This window comes from Scyliorhinus torazame, chromosome 19 (genome assembly GCF_047496885.1).
Source record: "Scyliorhinus torazame isolate Kashiwa2021f chromosome 19, sScyTor2.1, whole genome shotgun sequence".
Taxonomy (NCBI): Eukaryota; Metazoa; Chordata; class Chondrichthyes; order Carcharhiniformes; family Scyliorhinidae; genus Scyliorhinus; species Scyliorhinus torazame.
This window is the reverse complement of record NC_092725.1, coordinates 124814059-124834447: the sequence shown is the minus strand read 5'-3', so window position 1 is coordinate 124834447 and position 20389 is coordinate 124814059. Positions and strand designations below refer to the sequence as shown.

Below are 20389 nucleotides of genomic sequence, written 5' to 3'. Positions count from 1 at the left end.
GGCCTCTCCAGAGATGCCACCATACCAGAGACACCCCCATATAAGAGACCCGCCATAACTGAGACCCCAATATATCAGAGACCCCATATCAGAGACTGCCCTATAGCAGAGACCCCATATCAGAAACTCCCCCTATTAGAGACGCCCCATATCAGGAACCCCCATATCAGAGACAGAGACCTCATATCAGAGAGCCCCCACCCCCGCAAAATCAGTCACCCGTGCTTGGAAGCTAAAGAACAGTCCAGGCACAAATAGCGACAAATCGCTGCTTTTTCACTTCCCAGCCCCTTATTTCATAGAAAGCCAAAACACATTACAAAGCTCTAAACCACTCAGATCCTTTGATCTGTGAGGCTTCTATTCACTTTCAAAGAGAAATAGCTTTTAGTAGGTTGTAATTGACAGGGTAATAGCTTCCAGACAGCCAGGTGTCTGGATTGGTTGTTTTCATTTCTCTGCACCCTTGAATGCATCTGAAGTACCCTGCTTTGAAATTAACCACAATGTTTATACATACCTAGCTATGATTGACAGGTCATCACCACATCAAAATAAGTGAAGTGCTTCTTGCTGAGAAAAAGAGGAAGTAAAAGAACTTGCCTCTTAGATGTTTGTAAACATTGTGGTTCTCTTCTCTGGCCCCAACAACAGTGCACCCCTGCCCATGGGTTTCCCAGCGGCCTGGGGTGGTTTCAATGGGAAATCCGATTGACAAGCGACGGGAGTATAGAACCCCGTCGCCAGCGAATGGTGCACCGCCTACTGCCACTAAGAAATGCACATCTGGAGGCTGGAGAATCCCACTCCTTATTTTGAAATATCTGAGGACCTTGGCTGAGCCCTTGATAACTGCGGTCACCAAGCTTTAACATAAATTTAATATAAGTAACCATTTATTATTTAACAGTAATATAATTGAACTGACAAAAATGTATCTGATTACCTGATACTACTTACCCAACTCCCCCTCCCTTTCCAACTCGCCCCACTCTACATGCACACACACACACACACACACACACACACACATACACAGGCAACATAAAGGGAAAGGGTGATGGAGAAGGAAGAGCAAATGATAATAAAGTAAAAAGGATGAAAGATATCCAATGTACTATGATGGTTTTCAGTTAAAGTCTTTCATGAGTTCAAGCTTTCCGTTCGATGCTTCTTCCCTCTATGCTTGAGGGGGTTTCCTCTGGCAAAGCTGCCTACTTCCTTTGTAGATTCAAGATCATTTCAACTATATAGTAAAGATGCACCAGTCACTCCGAGTTTTAGAACAATAAAGCAGTGATATAGTTAGGCAGAGAGAGTGAGCTTCTACTCCCTTAAAGGTCTATTCGCTTCTGACCAGCTCTCTCAGAAGCATCCCACAGGAACCAACCACTGCCTATTGTCAGCCAGGGCACTGTCCCTGGCCAATCCACAGTCAATCAAACCAACTTCCTCCAAAGCTGGTTCTTAAGATTCCCTCAACACCGACGAGTCTGGTTTCTCCTCTCCACAAAACAAATCCTGGAGCACACTGCTTATGTCCACTGCTTACAGTTGCATTCTGATTATGAGTCCATGGACCAAAAATAATAAAATGAAACAAAAGAAGTGGGAACAAAGGGAACTCCAAAGGAAGGACTCTAACAAAAGGAAGACAGAGCAGGATGCAGCCATTTAAAATATTGGATGTGTTGGTCTTTGCTCCCCATCTCACCTCTGAAAGACTTCACAGAAATATGGCTGCAAGGTGACCAAGACTGGGACTTGAATATTCAAGGGTACATGACAGGAATCTCGGAAAAGGTGGAGGGCTAGCTCTGTTAATTAAGGATGGCATTAGAACACTGGAGAGAGATGATCTTAGTAGATGATCAAGATATAGAATCAATTTGGGTAGCGATAAGAAATAATAGGAAGTCAGTTGTAGAAGAAGATTATAAGCTCCCCAACAGTAACCACATGTTAGGACAGCGTGTACAAGAAGAAATAATCAGGTTTTGTGAAAAATGTATGGTGCTACTCATGGGTGATTTTAATCCAGATTGGGTGAATCAAATTGGCAAAGGTAGCCTGGAAGATGTATTCACAGTGTTTTGGGGACATTTTCGTAGACCAGCACAGGCAAGAGCCAACCAGAGAGCAGGTTAGTCTAGATCTGCTAAGACCTTCCTCTCACAGATCTTTGAACTTTGCATACTGACAGAAGATCCTGCTGCTAGGAAGGACTGGAGAATTCTGCCCAATGTTTCCTCTTGTGGGAGAGACTGGGAGGGGGGGTGGATTTTCCGCACGTCCCCCGCCGCTGTCAATGGGCTTTCCCATTCAATCCACCCCAGCCTGTGATTCGCCGTCAGTGGGACCAGAAGGTCCTCCTGGCGAGAACGCCTGGAAAATACCCCCCCAGAACTAGGGGGCTTAGTTTAAAAATAAATGGTTTCCTATTTAAGACAGAGATAAGGAAAAAATGTTTTCCCTCAGAGGGTCTTGAGACTTTGGAACTCTCTTGCTCAGAGAGTGGTGGATGTAGTGATCATTGAATAATGTCAATGCTGAATTAGATAGATTCTTGGTTGACCAGGTATCCCTGAGGAAGGAGCAGTGCTCCGAAAGCTAGTGACATCGAAACACACCTGTTGGACTTTAACCTGGTGTGGTAAGACTTCTTACTGTGCTCACCCCAGTCCAACGCCGGCATCTCCACATCAGGATTAAAGAAATAAAGGAAGTGGGTGGAAGGTTGTGGCTGGGCTCACAGGGTGCCAGAGCATCGGTGTTTGTGCCCAGCTACTAATCTGTAGCCAGAAAGCGTTGTTAATCCCAGCATCACCCAAGCAATAGTGGAGTGAATGCCCACAAACTGTACGGCCTTGTTTTCAAAGGGGTTTGGGAGATTTGAGGATGGGGAAGACACTTCCTGCAGCCTGCAATTGGTGGCAACTTGGCACCGATCTTTCCGCTAAAAGGTAAGTAAATGATTGCAAGCCTGACTTTAGAGTTTTGCCAAGTGGTGAGAATCAGGTGTAGATGTAGGTGTGGGCATATTGTGAATGTTAAAATAGAGGAAGGATTTTTCATTTACGTTAAGGGAAGTATGTAACCAGAATAAGAAGATAGAGCTGCCCTTAGCCGGGGAAACTTTTAATTTCTGCGCATTGTTGACTATATGGAGGCAAAATGCAATTGATAACACCTGAGACTATTTACCCATGAATTGCCCAAGTCTTGTTTGTAATCTATCAAACAGGCTTTTACTCTTCATTTCTCAAGTGCTTAGGGCTTGGACATGTGTTCCATTCTTACCAGCTTTCATCTCTATCTTCACTCTGAATGTTCTCTATGTATGCACATTCCATCAATGCTCCTTACTTCTGCTTTCACACGCTCAACTCCATCCTTGCTCTGTCTACTCATATCTGACTTTAGCTTGGTTCCTTTATTTACATGGCAGATCCATTCATGTAAATTCAATGAAACAGAACAGTATTTCTTTTCACAGTGACCATTTTTATGAATTCTGTAGAATTTTGCAATAAACATTCTGGAAAATTAGTTTTAATCAGTGATTTCTTGTATATTGATAATTAATACTCTATTGAATTAAAGTTCTGTGTAATGCAACAAAATTGGTTTGTAGTATTTTGGCACATACATTACTTCTGAAGTACAGTCTATGGATTTGATTTGTTCCCAACTACGGAGTCTGATACATCTTCCACAGCAAAACATATCATTTTAATCAAATTATTTTTCGACATTTGGATAATGCTTCCTTTTGATTTATCTTAAGTGCGCGAGTATTTTGCAACACGGCATTGCTAATCTTAAACTATTCTTTGAGAAGAAGTATTTTTACTTCTGCAGATCCAGACGGTCCTCCCGAAAATGTGACTGTGACAGTAAAATCCTCTGACGCCATTGAGATTGGCTGGGAAGAGCCAGCGATTATCACAGGTCCAACCTCTTATCTAATAGATGTAACACCGGTAAGGGCTTTGCTTTGACTGGCACATAAAAATGAAATCCATTTGAGCTTTGTGCCATGCCTGTTTAAAAAGAATTGCTGCAACAAAGTTGCCCTGACATTTCTCAAAGGAATAAATAACCATTTTCTATTCTTAATCAACTGTTTGGATTAATTGACAATCTTGCTATTGTCGTTCTGTGAATAATTAAAGTTTAAATTAATTGTTTTTCCACATTTAACATTTAAAATAATCCTCCTCCTTGTTTAATTATTGTTCATTTCTTCCCCCTTTCTGAAGTACTTGGGCTCAGTTGCCTGTTTTGCGACTCTTGCCTATATGAGTTTTGAGTCACTGTCAGGGTGTGTATCCCAGCACTCCAGGAACTCTCAACCTCTGTGTTGCATGTGTATCAGCCATGGCTTGGTTAGTCGCACTCTTGCCTTTAAATGACACATTTCTGGGTTCAGGTCCCATGCCAGGGCTTGACCATCAAAATTAAGGCTGACACCCCCGAGAGCCCTGCACTGTCAGAGATGATGGGGTAAATTTTCCCATCCCATGTGAATCATCGCGGGTGGGTTGAAAAATTGGGCAGACCATTTAACGGTCCGTTGACTTCGGGTGGGAATTTCCAGTCTCAGGACGGGTGCCACCAGAAAACCCAGCCCATAATCTTTTGGTTGAGATGTTAAGCTGAGGCCCCTTTTCCCTGCATGGGTGAATGTAAAAGGTCCCAGGTGCTACTTCTTTGAAGAACTGTGGAGTTGTCCCTTGTGTCCTGGCCAATATTTATTCCTCAACCAACATCACCAAAGGAAACAGATTATATGGTCATCATTATCGCATTGCTGTTTGTGGAGGTTTGCTGAGCGCATATTGACTGCTGCATTTCCAACATTACAGCAGTGGCCAGTGACTTCAAAAGATACTACATTGGCTGTGAAATACTTTGAGACATCAGTTGGTCATATAAATGACGTCTTTCTTTATCCCTCCATAAGTGCAATTTACTTTGAAGTAAAGTGCCTTTACTTTGGATCACCCGTTCAACAATAGGCAATTTGGGTATGGATGCTATAGAAAATCATTGGTGTGAATCTGTACCCTACAGTTCAATGGCAATGATTGTAATCCCACCATATTGCCACCAGGCTATGAAATAGTTAATTTTCAAACATAGTTGTTTTCAGCTAATTTGTACGAGTAAAGGCGTAAGTGTCTGAGTCTGTGCTTGGTAGGAGGCTTCCCCCATCAGCTGCACAAACTTGGAAAGTTATTCCGAATGCATGCATTGAAAATTTTATTTCAAGAATGCAAACTTTAATAAACCATTCCTTGAAAATAAAGGCCCCAGCTATGCATATTAGCTTAAAAACATGTGGAAAATAGACATTGCCTTTTTTGTAATGTTGTGCATCCATTGTTAAATTGTCATGACAGTGTTCTAACAAATGATTTCCGAGATTGGAGAAGAAGTGTTTTGATTGTCTGTGTGTAGGAAGTGAAAGCTGGGTTCGAGCATTAATAATTTCCGTGATGGCCAGACCTCAGTGGGTTAGACACATATCTGCCAAGAGTTCTGAGTAACACCATGACACAACTTTAGCTGATCAAATACTTCAGCAGCTGCGCTTGAGCACAAACAGTGTCGAGTAAATAGACTACAACTGAGTTAACCAAACATGGATCTAAAGACAGACAAGTGAATATTGTTAAAATCATTGTTATGCGACCTGTAGTAATTATGATAAAAAGCTATTAGCAATTCAAAATGATAGGGCAGCACGGTGGCGCTGTGGTTAGCACTGCTGCCTTACGGCACTGAGGACCTTGGTTCAATCCCGGCCCCGGGTCACTGTCCGTGTGGAGTTTGCACATTATCCCCGTGTCTACGTGGGTCTCACCCCAACAACCCAAAGATGTGCAGGGTAGGTGAATTGGCCACACTAAATTGCCCCTTAATTGGAAAAAAAAAGGAATTGGATACTCTAAACTTGTTTTAAATCACTACTGGTTTCCAAAAATGGTGGTTGGGGACGTGGAAGCCTGGGACCCTGGTTGCACAGCCTGGGTGACAGGAACGGTGCCAAGGGGCACTGGCAAGGTACGGGATCTGAGAGGGGCCACGGCCATGAAAGGGATGGGGGCGGGGAATGAGGGAGGCCTGAAGTGGATGCATAAATGTGGGGTCCTAACAGGGGGGGGCCTGAAATGGGAAGGATCTGATAGGTGAGAGCACTTAAGGCGGGCCCCTTGGCAATCCCATAGCGGGTAATCACTAACTTGGGGGGAGGGGGTGATGCCTCAATGCCAACAAGGATGGATGGGGGGGAGGTGGGTCTCCATCATGCCTGCGTGGTGTGGGGGGGGGGGGGGGGAGCCCAGTCATTTAGTGGTGGGGAAGGCTGCCCTCCAGGGTCATGGGGCTGTTGCCTATGTGGAGAGTCGCAATGTACATGGTTAGGGGGGGAGAGCGACATTCAACTTAACTTTGCGATCAGATCGCCCGATGGTGCACCTTTAGGTCCCCAGTCCAAAAATATTTCTAAGTGTGGGAGAATTTAGTGAGAATCTGCCCAAGCTCCAGAGAAATGACTAAGGGGTAGATTCACTGCCGCCCACCGCTGCTAGTGGAGTTCCTGATGTGGCAGATCCCATTCCATTGCTCCTGTATCCTGCCAGCAGCAGCAGCGAGCTACATGCCCCATGTCGGCGGGAGGATGCAAAAGGGTAAAAGGGTAATTTGAACCCATTTATATCCAATTAATTAGCTGGAACCCCTATTCTTCATGCCTTCATGATGCTCTGGCCCTCTCGGCCAGGATTCATACTGGCATAGATTGGAGCAAGCATGGTCCTGACACGGTGGATGTCGCGGTGGGTCAAGGGGGTAAGTATGTAACATAGTCCATCGGAGTTCCCCCAAAACACAAATCCTACCCACCATATCACTGCTTTTTCACTTCCTGTCTCTTACACATGCTGCCTCAGACAGATGTGTATAAAGCAGCAGCTTTTATTTCATCGAAAGCCGAAAGACATCACAAGGCTTTACATCCCCTCAGATTTTTTCACCTGCAAGAGTTCTATTCACTTTCCAGGAGAAATAGCTGTTAATAGGCTATAATTGACAGGCTAATAGCTTCCAGGCAGCCGGGTATATGGATTGTTTATTTTCATCTCCCATCACACTTGAATGCATCTCAACTACCCTGATGTGAACCTAATTACAATGTTTATAAACATCCAGCTATGATTGATCTTTATTATATCAAAAGCAGTGAAGTGCTTTCTGCTGAGGAATAGAGGAGGTGAAAGCATTTATCTCCTAGGTGTCAATGGGTTCCTGTTGAAGCCACTCCACACCGTCGGGAAACCCACGGGAGGGGCTCCACTGCTGGCGGGACCAGAGAATCCCACGAGCGGGAACGACCGATAAGCCCTTCATTCTGCTAAAGACAGATAAAAATTCAGAAGGAAAACAAAGCAATTTTATATAGTCTTCGATGCATGCTAGTTTGGAAGATCTGCAGTGAGAATCTATGAAGTTAATTGCATCCACATTTCATTTTTAAATTCTTACAGATTGATCCTGGGGATGTTAACATGACCATTCTTAGATCTGAGGAACAGAACAAGACCTGTGAGATATCTGGTTTAAAGCCATTTACAAAATACTCTATAACCGTCATAGCGTTTACTGGCAGCAAAGAACAGGCCCGATCTCATGGTAAACCAAGTGAACCAATCATCGTTAGGACACTTGAAGCTTGTAAGTGTTCTTTTTCAATAATATAAATTTGCTTTAAACTATTTTTAGGATCTTTATGAATGAGGGTATAGTATTTTTGTTTACAGTTTAAGTTTTGTGGCTATAATCTTATTACTCGTATATAGAAAAGTAGGTGGGTACGACGGAGTTAACATGTAGAATGATAAATGACATTTAGTCGATACAAATAAAAGAAAAACAGTGTCATCTTCGACGTCACATGTTACCTCTTTATCGCTGTTTTATGAATGATTAACTTCTTCCCGTCATCTCATTTAAACATGGGACGGGATTCTCCAGCCTCCCAACATCGTGTTTCTGGGCGACAGGAGTTGGCGTGCCATTCGCTGGTGGCGGGATTCTTTGCTCCAGATGCTGTCAATGGGAATTCCCATTAAAGCCAGCCCACGCCACCGGAAAACCTGCGGCGGGAGTGCGTTGCCAGAGGGACCAGAGAATCCCTCCAGCGTGGTCAGAGAATTCCGGCCATGATTTCAGTCACTGAATAATCTCCTGCTTTCTTTTTAACCAGTTCACATACCATCCTAGTTTTCCAATATTTCTTTTCACCTTTCCGTGTCTCCCTTACCTTTGTTATGATCCTTTTTGGATAATGTTCATCATTATTGGACAGCACAGTAGCGCAAGTGGATAGCACTGTGGCTTCACAACGCCAGGGTCCCAGATTCGATTCCCCGCTGGGTCACTGTCTGTGCGGAGTCTGCATGTTCTCCCCATGTCTGTGTGGGTTTCCTCTGGGTGCTCCGGTTTCCTCCCACAGTCCAAAGGCGTGCAGGTTAGGTGGATTGGCCATGATAAATTGCCCTTAGTAACCAAAAAGGTTGGGAGGGGTTATTGGGTTACGGGGATGGGGTGGAAGTGAGGGCTTAAGTGGGTCGGAGCAGACTCGATGGGCCGAATGGCCTCCTTCTGCACTGTATGTTCTATGTTCTTATTAATATCTTGAATCTGGTAAAGAATTACATCTGAAATGTTAAATTATCTATTCTGTCCACAAATCTGCCAAGTGTTTCTAGAATTTTATTTCTGTGTTGTGTTCCAACATTTTCAGTTTTTAAAAATTTGTCTCGATAAAGTTGCCAGCGATGTGCATCCTGAAGATTTATAGGGATCATTTCTATCTTGTTACGAGCCCATTTGTTCTTGAAAATGGAACAGTAACAGAGCTGTTAGTCCTGCTGTCATACTGCTGTTTGATGTCTGTCCTGATTCTCAAGTGGACTTAATCCTGATAGTGGTCCCATCAGAAACTAGCGGCAGCCTTATGCAAACGGGTATTGGGTTCAAGTGACTTCACTTAAGTGCCAACCTCATTTCACCTTTTCCCGCCGAGCTAATGCCATGTTCCTGTCTCCGTCCACCAACTTAAGGTAGAACAGATCAGATAGCTCTTCCCTGCAATGCTTAAAGGGCTGGTGTTTTTTTGGGACATTTTCTGACAGTTGCTTGTGGACTTTACAATCTAATGAAATTTAAGCTTATAGAGTTGTTGCTTCCAAATTTGCACTCATGTCACCTGCACTTATCTTTCTGCTTCCAATAAAAAAATGCACCTCTTTTTCAAGATGCTAATAGTCTGTCATAACCCCCAGGAGGCCCAGGTGGAAACCATTATCGATCTCCCCGCAGCAAAGACCACCCAGCTGGGACTCGTTGGAACTGAACATAAAAGTTGTCCCTTAATAAGAACACATGAGTCCACACAGAGTAAAACTGTTTATCGACACAAATGATATGTACAGTGATGTGTTGGGTGTTCTGGATCACATACAGATCACCAACACTTGAAATGGTGTTTTATTGAATCATTAACCCTTTAAACATACTTAGACTGTCGGTTAATACGATACTAGCTTTAACTAAAGACCTCTGCCTTGTCCTAACCAGTCGATGCACTCAGCACATGGTGAATGCCTGCTAGCTGCAACTCGAATGAGCGGGAACTCTGATGCTCCCTGTCTTTATAGTGCATGTGCTCTCACTGGTGATTGGCTGTGGTGTTGTGTATGTTGATTGGTCCCACTGTGTGTCCATCAGTGTGTGTCTGCACCATGATATACTGGTGTATATTATGACATACAGTACCCCGTAGATCCCTACCGGGTTCCTATTCTGATCGGTGCCTTATTGTCCGACCTTATATACAGGGGTTAATTGAGATATCCCGCCTGAGCGGGGGAGCTCGTACTCATAGAATCATAAATTTGCAGTGTAGAAGGAGGCCATCCGGCCCATAATGTCCGCACTAGCCCTTGGAAAGAGCAGCCTACTTAAGCCCATGCCTCCACCCTCTCCCTGTAACCCAGTCACCGCAGCTAATCTTTTTTGGACACCAAGGGCAATTTAGCATGGCCAATCCACCTTACCTGCACATCTTTGGACTGTGGGAGGAAACCGGAGCACCCGGAGGAACCAAACGTAGACACGGGGAGAACGTGCAGACCCAAGCCGGGAATCGAACCTGGGACCCTGGAGCTGTGAAGCAATAGTGTTAACCACTGTGCTACTGTGCTGCTCCAGCAGGAGCACGGGGAAGACAAGCATTCCCATCCCGTGCGGGATATTTCACGGCCCAGCAGGGACTGGCATTTTGGTTGTCCCAACGGGGACTGTGATTATGAATAGTTACTGCCACAGACAGATTATTGTAAATAGTAAAATAAATTGTTTGCTTCCTACCGCTGGCTTCCTTGGACATTAAATAGTTAATGTCACTTTACATATTTACCTTTTTGTCAGTTTTACATAGAGTAGATTCATCAATTTCACATTCCTAAGGTTGAATTTAATAGCCACAGAGGCGGCACCATTCACTAGCCCTCAAGCCAATAGCAACCAGGCCGCAGCCATTTCAAGGAGCCCCAACGGGATTGTGTCAATCAGATTTTTAACTACCTGTCATGGAGTTCTGTGCCTTTAATGGCGAAGATTCCAACACCTGGAACTGCCAACCAACTTGAGGGCCAACAACTCCAGCTCTTCAGCATCAGCGATGCCACTGGAAGCGGTGGTCAGTGCTGGGACTGCAACTGGCATGAAGGAGGCCCCAAAGGATGGATGAAAAGGAAATGAATGAAATAAAAATCGCTTATTGTCATAAGTAGGCTTCAATGAAGTTACTGTGAAAAGCCCCGAGTCGCCACATTCCGGCGCCTGTTCAGGGAGGCTGGTACGGGAATTGAACCGTGCTGCTGGCCTGCCTTGGTCTGCTTTCAAAGCCAACTATTTAGCCCAGTGTGCTAAACCAGGATGAATGGGGCAGGCTTGCCAGGGCCAGTCAGGCAGGTGCCGGTATGGGTGTGTTGGTTTTGGAGGGGATGACGGGGTGGTTGCTGTTTCAAGCAGGGTGGTACTTGCTGCTGAGGGATCCCTCTGTGAGCCACAAGGTGCCTGATCAGGAGGTCCACCCCCGAGCCCACAGGGAGGTTACCATTTTATACCTGGGCTGGAGAATCAGTACCACTGTGCTGGAGTCATAGAGCAGCTTTGAGCCATCGCCATGCGCATACGCGGCCTCTGACCCAGAAGTGCGAGGGCCCGTATCTGCAGCAAAAGCTGCTAGTTTCACGCTGGTTCACTGCTAGCCCCCTGCAGGGTTAGGAATATGTGGCCCTTTCTCGCTGGTTTTCCTGGCGTGAAAGTCCACAGTTTTTACAACGGCATGGGGACATAGCCCCAGAAATCTAGCCCACGGTCTTGAAATCATACACAGGTCACACCTAGATATCTAATATGTAGTTCAGTTGATTGGAGTCCTCACTGGAAGCTGAAGCCAGAAAATAACCGTCTCCTCTCATATCTTTTCCAAGATTGAGCTTTGGTTGCCAAAATAACCAACCAAATCCCTGTTTTTTTTCAGTGCCTATGGATGCACCACAGAATTTTACCCTTCATAAGATACCAGATGAAGTGACAAAGGTTTATGCATCTTTCCTGCCACCATCTATGCCAAATGGTATTGTTGAGGGATACCAGGCCATTATTTACAAAGAAGGAGAATCTTCTGAACTCCGCATAAACAATCTGAAAATTGTTGAAAAAAAACAATCACTCACTGCTGTCATTGAAGAGCTAAAAGGTGGAAATACATACACCATACGGGTAAGAATCAGTTTTTATTATTTCAGTTTGAATAAAAAAGGCTAACATCGCAAATCTGATTATGGCCCTGGTCTTCCAGTCTCCAGTTCATTGGCAGCTGGACGTACCCACCAGGATGCACTATGGAACTCCTCAGAAGTCCCTCAACTCCCTATTCCCTCTGCAGCCCCCAATTCCGCTTCTCCCCCCCCCCCCCCCCAACCACTTCACCTAACTAACTCCTACCACCCAATCTCCCGACTCTCCTCCCCTGAACTGACCTGACTAGCCCCCACCAACCTGCTACCCTGACCCCCCCCCCCCCCCCCTGAGTCATCCCCACCACCCGGCTCCCCTGATGCCACCCCGGCTCCCCCCACCACCTGACCTGACTCTCTCCCCCCCCCACCCCACCCCCCCCCTCACCACACCACCCAATTCAAGGATGTGAGGAAAAGCTTTTTCACCCAAACGATGATGGGAATCTGAAACTCACATCCTGACAGGGTTTCGGAGGCAGAGACAATCATAACATTTAAGCAGTATTTAAATGAGCACTTGAAACGCCAGATCACACAAGGTTACAGGCCAAGTGCTGGAAAATGGGATTAGAGTAGACAGGTACTTGATGGCCAGTGCAGACACGATGGGCCACAGGGGCTCTTTCTGTACTCCAAAAGCTTTCTCACTCTACAATTCCCCCGACTGTCCTCCCAAACTGACTTGACTAGCCTCCAGCAACCAACTCCCCAGGCACCCTGCCTCTCTCTCCTGAACTGACTTGACTAGCCCCAACCATCAAACCCCCGGGCGGGATTCTCCGTCATCGGATCCTCCGCTTTGCCGGCAGCGCACTCACGCCCGCGGATTTCTCAACGGCGGGGGGTGGCCACAATGGGAATCCCCATTGGCCCGCTGCCAGTGAGGGGGGGCGGGCGGCGCAGCGCCATAAAACAGACCTGGCGGGATGGAAAATCCTGCCCTCCCCTTTCCCCTGACACAGCATCGTCTGACCCGACCTGACCCGATTTTATCATCCTACCCAGCTGCCATCCTACCCACACACCACCCTCACCTCCTTACACCATATCCACCTGCCACCCTACCCCTGAATCCTCTTATCCCACCTATTTTCACACCTACACATCCACCATTCAGTCATCCGAACACCCACATATTCATTCACAAACACACGGAGAAGCTTTGGGGCACTATTGTGCACGGTTCTGGGCGCCACACTATATGAAGGATATGAACGCATTGGTGAGAGTACTGGAGAGGTTACAGCAATGACTGCAGGGATGAACAACATTTGTTATATGGATAGATTGGAGAGGGTGGGACTGTTCTGCTTGGAGAGAAGAAGCTTCAGAGGAGATTTGATGGCGATGTTCAAAATCATAAGAGGGCTGGGCAGAGTGGAAAAGGAGATACTGTTCTCACTCGTAAAAGGATCAAGAACGAGAGGGCACAGATTTAAAGTGAGTTGCAAAAGAAGCAAATGTGCTGTGAGGAAAGACATTTTACACAGCGAATGGTTCAGGTCCGGAATACAAGGCTTGGAAGTGTGATGGAGGTTGGTTCAATAGAGGCATTCAAGAAGGCAACAGATGATTCTTTGAATAGAAACACTGTGCAAGAGTACGGGGAATAGGCAGGAGAATGGCTGTGCTCATTTGGAGATCCTGTGCAGACATTATGGACCATATGTTGTAACAAATCTGTGATTCTGTGAAAGACAATGGACAGGCTTTGGGGAGTTAGGAGGTGAGTTATCCACTGCACAATTCCAAGCCTCTGACCTGCCATTGTAACTGCAGTATTTATGTGGCTGGACCAATTCATCTGGTCAATGATAACCCCAAGATGTTGATGGTGGACTCAGTGATGGTATTGCCATTGAATATCAAGGGGCGATGGTTGTATTCTCTAATGTTGGAGCTGGTCATTTTCTGGTAAATTGCGTGCCCTGAATGTTGCTTGTTGCTTATCAGTCCAAGCCTGAATGTTGTCCAAGTCTTGCTGCAAATGGGCCTCAGTATCTGCAGAGTTGTGAATGGTGTTGAACGATGTGCAATCATCAGCAAACATCCCCACTTCTGACCTTATGATGGATGGATGGAGCAGGTGAAGATGGCTAAGCCCAGGACACTACCATGAGGTGGGAAGATGGGCAGAGGACCAGTGAATTCCCATAATTCAGCTATGATAATGAGGGTGTGAACATCATTGTCATTCGGCTTTCCTTTACACCCACGCAAGGGCTTTCTTGACCTAGGGCATGTGCATTTTTACATCTATTCCCATATTGAGCAACACACCGCATATTGGCACCAAGCCCCCCGCCCCCCCCCCCCCCCCCCCCGACGTGCGGGGTAATTCCAATCTCTGGGTCCAATCTCTGGGTTAGCGTTGGTTCCCCCCCATGTCATTCTCACCTTCCTGCTCTGAACGGGTCAGGTAAATCAAAGTTCTGTGGCCTATGTTTCTGGGTATGCAGGTGTAGAATGTGATTAATTGAGAACAGCACATTTCACAATATCAAATTAGTATATGAGCATTTTTAAACCCCCCTTTAGTGCTCCAAAATATTCTGATTCAATCCTCAGAAAGGGATTATGCTGCTGAATGAGATCACATTTTAGCAGCTTCATAGTTGTTAAAGTTTTGTCAGTTTGCCAGGGTCAATTTGCTTCATTTAAATGCCAGTTCTTTTTTTCCAAGATCCGTGCTGTTAATGGAGCTGGTGTTGGGCCGCAAACATTAGAACAGAGCATAACGATGGATGTTAAAGGTAGGCATTCTGCTTTTGTTTATCTAATTTGCTTTGTAAGCAGTTCAGTTATACTCTCCGTGTAACTAAGGACAAAAAAGAATAAGGGTAACACGAGATTACATATGAGAACACTTTACAATCATTAGTAGCACGCTCTCTTGCCAAAGACTCCAGACACTTGATCCAATTCCTCAAAGTCACATGCCAGCGCATATCCACTCATGGCTTTTTTAATCCTTCTTCTGAGCGCACACGCAGAAATGTACGGTAATGTTATGGGCCAGGGTTTAGAGAACCCCAAAGTGTATCATGGAGTTCACCTGACCCACAACTTTTACTAGATTATGGAATGGAGAGCACACGGCCCACTCTACAGAAGTGGTACAGCAGAAATGGAAACGTTTTAAAAAATATATAAATTTACAGTACCCAATTTATTTTTTCCAATTAAGGGGCAATTTAGCGTGGCCAATCCACCTACTCTGCACATCTTTGGATTGTGGGGGCGAAACCCTCGCAAACACGGGGAGAATGTACAAACTCCACACGGACAGTGACCCAGAGCCGGGGTCGAACCTGGGACCTCGGCGCCGTGAGGCAGCAGGGCTAATCCACTGCGCCACCGTGCTGCCACGGAAAAGTATTTTTTAAAGCAAAACAATGTTTATTCTATGAACTCAAGTTAACCTTTTTAAAACATACAGGGAACATCTTAGCAACCATTAATTCAAAGATAACCCCCTAAGACTACAACACTAAGTAATCCTTTAAGCTTTCCTTTTAACATCCATAAGACTTAAAAACATAACCTTTAACAGAAGCACATCAGGTTAAAGTCACTACTGAGAGCAGTTATTAGTTTTAAATTACCAAAGGATCGATTTACAGTTTTTAGATTACAGAAACACACCCTACAGCAAACAGCCTAAAATGAAATAAAAAGCTGACAGACAGCCTAGTGCCACCCACTCTCTGACATCACTGCAGTAGTAAACACCCATTTCTTAAAGGTAGTCTCACTACAGATATTTATATACATACCCATTTATAAACACCCATTTCTTAAAGGTACTCTCACATGACAGTAAGGTAATTAGCCATAGTCCAAAGAGAACCATAGGCATATTTATTCACTGACTGAAAGGGCAATCAGGCCATGGGTAATGCATCAATTACCTATGCAAGTGGCATTATTGATGCACTTGTTGATTCTTGGTATTATTGATGCACTTGCAACAGCTTTTGATCTGATGACATATCCTTTGGATCACTGAAGGTACAGACTGATTGGAAGAGAGAGAAATATGAAGGCCTTCAGTGTTATAGGCCCAGATTTTCATGGAGTCAGAATGAGTCGGGAGCCATTTAAAACTGGTGGGAAGGTTGCAATTCAGAGATTCTTGACCCCTACATTCGTTGGCGAATGTGATGAATGTAGGATTTTGGATGTACTGGATTATAGATATTTGGTGAAATAAAGGTTGAAAGCCTGGGTTAGACTGTGTTTGACTGCTGCAGTCATGTATTTTCAAGGAATCTTGGTTTGAAAGGCGACACAGCTTTTTAGGAGCCTGAGGTGCAATTAACCATTGTAAAAGCTTGGGCTGGGGCAGCACGGTGGCGCAGTGGTAGCACTGCAGTCTCACGGCGCCGAGGTCCCAGGTTCGATCCCGGCTCTGGGTCACTGTCCGTGTGGAGTTTGCACATTCTCCACGTGTTTGCGTGGGTTTTTCCCCCACAACCCAAAGATGTGCAAGGTAGGTGGATTGAACATGCTAAATTGCCCCTTAATTGGAAAAAAAATGAATTGGGTACTCTACATTTATTAAAGGCTTGGGCTCATGCTATTTTGATTTGATTAAGGGGATTCTCTGGGGAGTTAATTAGTTTTCAGCTTGGTGAGATAATGTCATTGCTGAGTGAGGCTGAAGCATCAGGTTTTTGAGAAAGCATTTTTCAGTTTCAGTTCTGATCTGGCTGAAGATGTGCACAGTGAAACGGTTCAAGTTAGTTGAAAGAGACTAACTGTAGTTAAAGCAGTGCAGACTTGTCTGAGGACAAGGGGGAGCTGAAACAAGCCAGTTGAAAACAGCTTTTGAAGGCATTCAGCCAAAGTTTCTGCAGGGGTTCAGACCAGAGTCAGAGTTGTTCTGTAAAGCAGTGTCAAAAGATTTCATTCTCAAATAATAACTCTGTAAAACAAGTATTCTTCTGTGCCATTGGTGTTTAGGGTGGATTGAGAGCTGAGATGGTCTATTTTCTTGTTGTTTAAGTGGGAATAAAGATAGCAATTAAGGGCATTGTGTTCACTGTATTGAGTAGTATTGTTTAAAGGGTAATCATAAGATATTTTTGTGTGTGATGTTAAAGATTTTAATACTGTTTTAGTAATAAAGTTTGTTTTAACATACTAAGTCCCTATTTCTTCTTGCAATCACTCCTGGAGCGAAGTATCCTTTCCTCACACTCTTTCAAAATTAAAATAAAATATTAGGGTTTTGGTCCCGTATCCTACCCCCTGTTGGGGTCTGGTCTGGGATTGTGATACAATAGACAAGGAAGTGGGCAGTGAGCCCACAACCTGTATTCCCGACCGTCCAGTCCATTGCAGCGGATGGCATCCCCTAGCCACCCACAATTATCGTGGTGTCACAGGAACATAGGAATTAGGAGCAATAGTGGGCAATTCAGCTCCTCGAACCTGTTCCACCAGGCTGATCTCTTCCTGGTCTCAATTCACCTCTCTACCCGTTCCCCATATTCCTTTATCCCGTTTTTAAAATCAGAAATACACCTATCTCCTTTTTGAAACTGTTTAATGACTCAGACTCAGGTGTCAGGCTAGTTTTTCCATGTCTCATGGTTCACAGATCTCAGATGAGTTGTGAATCATAGTCAGGAACGCTTTGAAAGGTATGTTTTAACGGTCTTACCCATGCTGACCATGCTTTCTTCATGCTAACTCATGCTCCATGCATGCCAACTCATGTCAACGTATGGCCCATCCATGCTGATTCACCTACCCTCATGGCCCCTTAAAGACCCATGCCAACTCCTTGCCAAAATCATATTTTTAATTAAGCTGAATAGAGAGACATTTTTGGTTGAAGTTTTTCACCTTGTATTTATCTGGACAAATGTCAGGAAGATCCATGTAAGGGAAAACAGCAAATGTATACTGTCGGAGAAGTGACTGCTGATTGGCTGGCAGTGAACTCTGATTGGTAGAGGTGTTACCATGGAGAAGGCACCACGATGGCAACAGACAGTTAATTGCAAAGCATTGTTTGAAGTTTAAAGCAGGCAGCATTACTCTGATTGGCCCTGAGGAATGAACCAGCGAATGGCTGCCATTTGTTTTGTTTAACGGAAACAGGCACTAAGGGTGTACATGTTCATTCTGTCTGCAAAGAACAGGAACTGGTTATTCTCAATGTGCGAGGAATTATGCTGACAACCAATTTAAGATTGTCAGTCAGTCAGTGTGATGTATTTCCGAGTACATAGAACATAGAAAATACAGCACAGAACAGGCCCTTCGGCCCACGATGTTGTGCCGAACCTTTGTCCTAGATTAATCATAGATTATCATTGAATTTACAGTGCAGAAGGAGGCCATTCGGCCCTTTGAGTCTGCACCAGCTCTTGGAAAGAGCACCCTACCCAAACTCAACACCTCCACCCAACACCAAGGGCAATTTGGACATTAAGGGCAATTTATCATTGGCCAATTCACCTAACCCGCACATCTTTGGACTGTGGGAGGAAACCGGAGCACCCGGAGGAAACCCACGCAGACACGGGGAGGACGTGCAGACTCCGCACAGACAATGACCCAAGCCGGAATCGAACCTGGGACCATGGATCTGTGAAGAAATACTGGAAGTTACGTATATTAATACACAGGGCACTGTTCTTTGCAGACAGAAAGAATATGGGCGAAATTCTCCCCCAACGGCGGGATGCCCGCCGACTGGCGCCAAAGCCGGCGCAAATCAGACGGGCATCGCGCCGGCAAAAAGGTGCGGAAGTCTCCGCATCTTTGGCGGCCTAGCCCCAACATTGAGGGGCTAGGCCGACGCCGGAGGGATTTCCGCCCCGCCAGCTGGCGGAAATGGCGTTTGTTGCCCCGCCAGCTGGCGCGGAAATGCGGCGCATGCGCGGGAGCGTCAGCGGCCGCTGTCAGTTTCCCCGCGCATGCGCGGGAGCGTCAGCGGCCGCTGAATGTTTCCCGCGCATGCGCAGTGGGGAGAGTCTCTTCCGCCTCCGCCATGGTGGAGGCCGTAGCGGAGGCGGAAGGGAAAGAGTGCCCCCACGGCACAGGCCCGCCCGCGGATCGGTGGGCCCCGATCGCGGGCCAGGCCACCGTGGGGGCACCCCCCGGGGTCAGATCGCCCCGCGCCCCCCCCCAGGACCCCGGAGCCCGCCCACGCTGCCTGGTCCCGCCGGTAAATACCAGGTTTGATTTACGTCGGCGGGACAGGCAATTCCTGGGCGGGACTTCGGCCCATCCGGGCCGGAGAATCCAGCGGGGGGTCCCGCCAACCGGCGCGGCTGGATTCCCGCCCCCGCCCAATCTCCGGGAGCGGAGACTTCGGCGGGGGCGGGGGCGGGATTCACGGCGGCCAACGGCCATTCTCCGACCCGGCGGGGGGTCGGAGAATGACGCCCCATGTACGGATATTGGGTGGGATTCTCTGATCCTGAGGCTAAGTGTTGACGCCGTCGGAAACGCCGTCGCGTTTCCCGATGGCGTCAACACGGCCCCAGGATCAGCAATTCTGGCCCCTACAGGGGGCCAGCAGGGCGCTGGAGCGGTTCACGCTGCTCCAGCGGCTGATCCGGCCGTGGAATGGGCACCGGGGGATGCGCGCATGCGCAGTGGGTCCGACGCAAACTCACGCATGCGCAGTCCCACCGGCGCGATTTTCGCGCACGCGCACTGTCTCCCTTGTCCACGCCGGTCCCGACCTAACATGGAGCAGGAGTACAGGCGCCGGCGCGGAATAAAGGAGGCCGGGACACAGAGAGGCCGGCCCGCCAATTGGTGGGTCCCGATCACGGGCCTGGCCACATCGGACGCCCCCCCCCCCCCGGGGTCAGGCCCCCCTCGCCCCCCACAAGCCGCCACCCGACCCTTCAACGCCGAGGTCCCACCGGCTCAGAGCAGGTTAGAACGGCCCCGGCGGGACTCCATTATTTTTTTTACAGTCCATCTGGGCCGAGAATCGCGGGGGAGCCGCGTAGAGTGGCCCCCAACTGGCGCCACGCCGGCCCCAATGGCGCCAATTCTCTGCTCTGTGGAGAATCGGAGCAGCGTGGCGCCTTTTTTTTAGCAATATTCAATTTCACACTGCCAAACAACTATTGTTTAATTATTTGGCAGGGTATGGGTGTCGCTGGATAGGCTGGCATTTATTGCCCAACCCAAGTGGCCCTTGAGAAGGTTGTAGTGAACTACCTTTTTGAACCCCTACATTTCATGTTGTGTAAGGACAACAACAATGCTGTTAGAAAGGGAGTTTCGGCATTTTAACCCAGCAACAGTGAAGGTACGGTAGATGCTACACATGGTTGCCACTGTGTGTCAGTGGTGGAGGTAGTTAATATTGACTTCAGCTTGTCAGCCTCTCGAGTGCCAATCCCGACTCCGGCATATCCGACACCATTTCTCATTGGAATCACTCATGTTCCACCTGGTGCTGGACCATTAATGGTTGATGTCATAGAAGTCCCCCGATTCTGTCCAAGCGTCGGTTCGTCTCCGAAAAGTAG

The 20389-nt window shown here is 46.6% G+C and overlaps 1 protein-coding gene across 1 annotated transcript in view; it reads left to right on the top strand.

The window, feature by feature from the left end:
* ptprq (protein tyrosine phosphatase receptor type Q) overlaps positions 1–20389 on the top strand; it is a 304885-nt gene that overhangs the window by 191900 nt on the left and 92596 nt on the right. Inside the window, exons 42-45 of the mRNA XM_072485165.1 lie at positions 3862–3983; positions 7551–7737; positions 11618–11859; positions 14563–14632. Coding sequence (XP_072341266.1) covers positions 3862–3983; positions 7551–7737; positions 11618–11859; positions 14563–14632 — 621 coding nt within the window. The remainder of the gene's footprint in view (positions 1–3861; positions 3984–7550; positions 7738–11617; positions 11860–14562; positions 14633–20389) is intronic.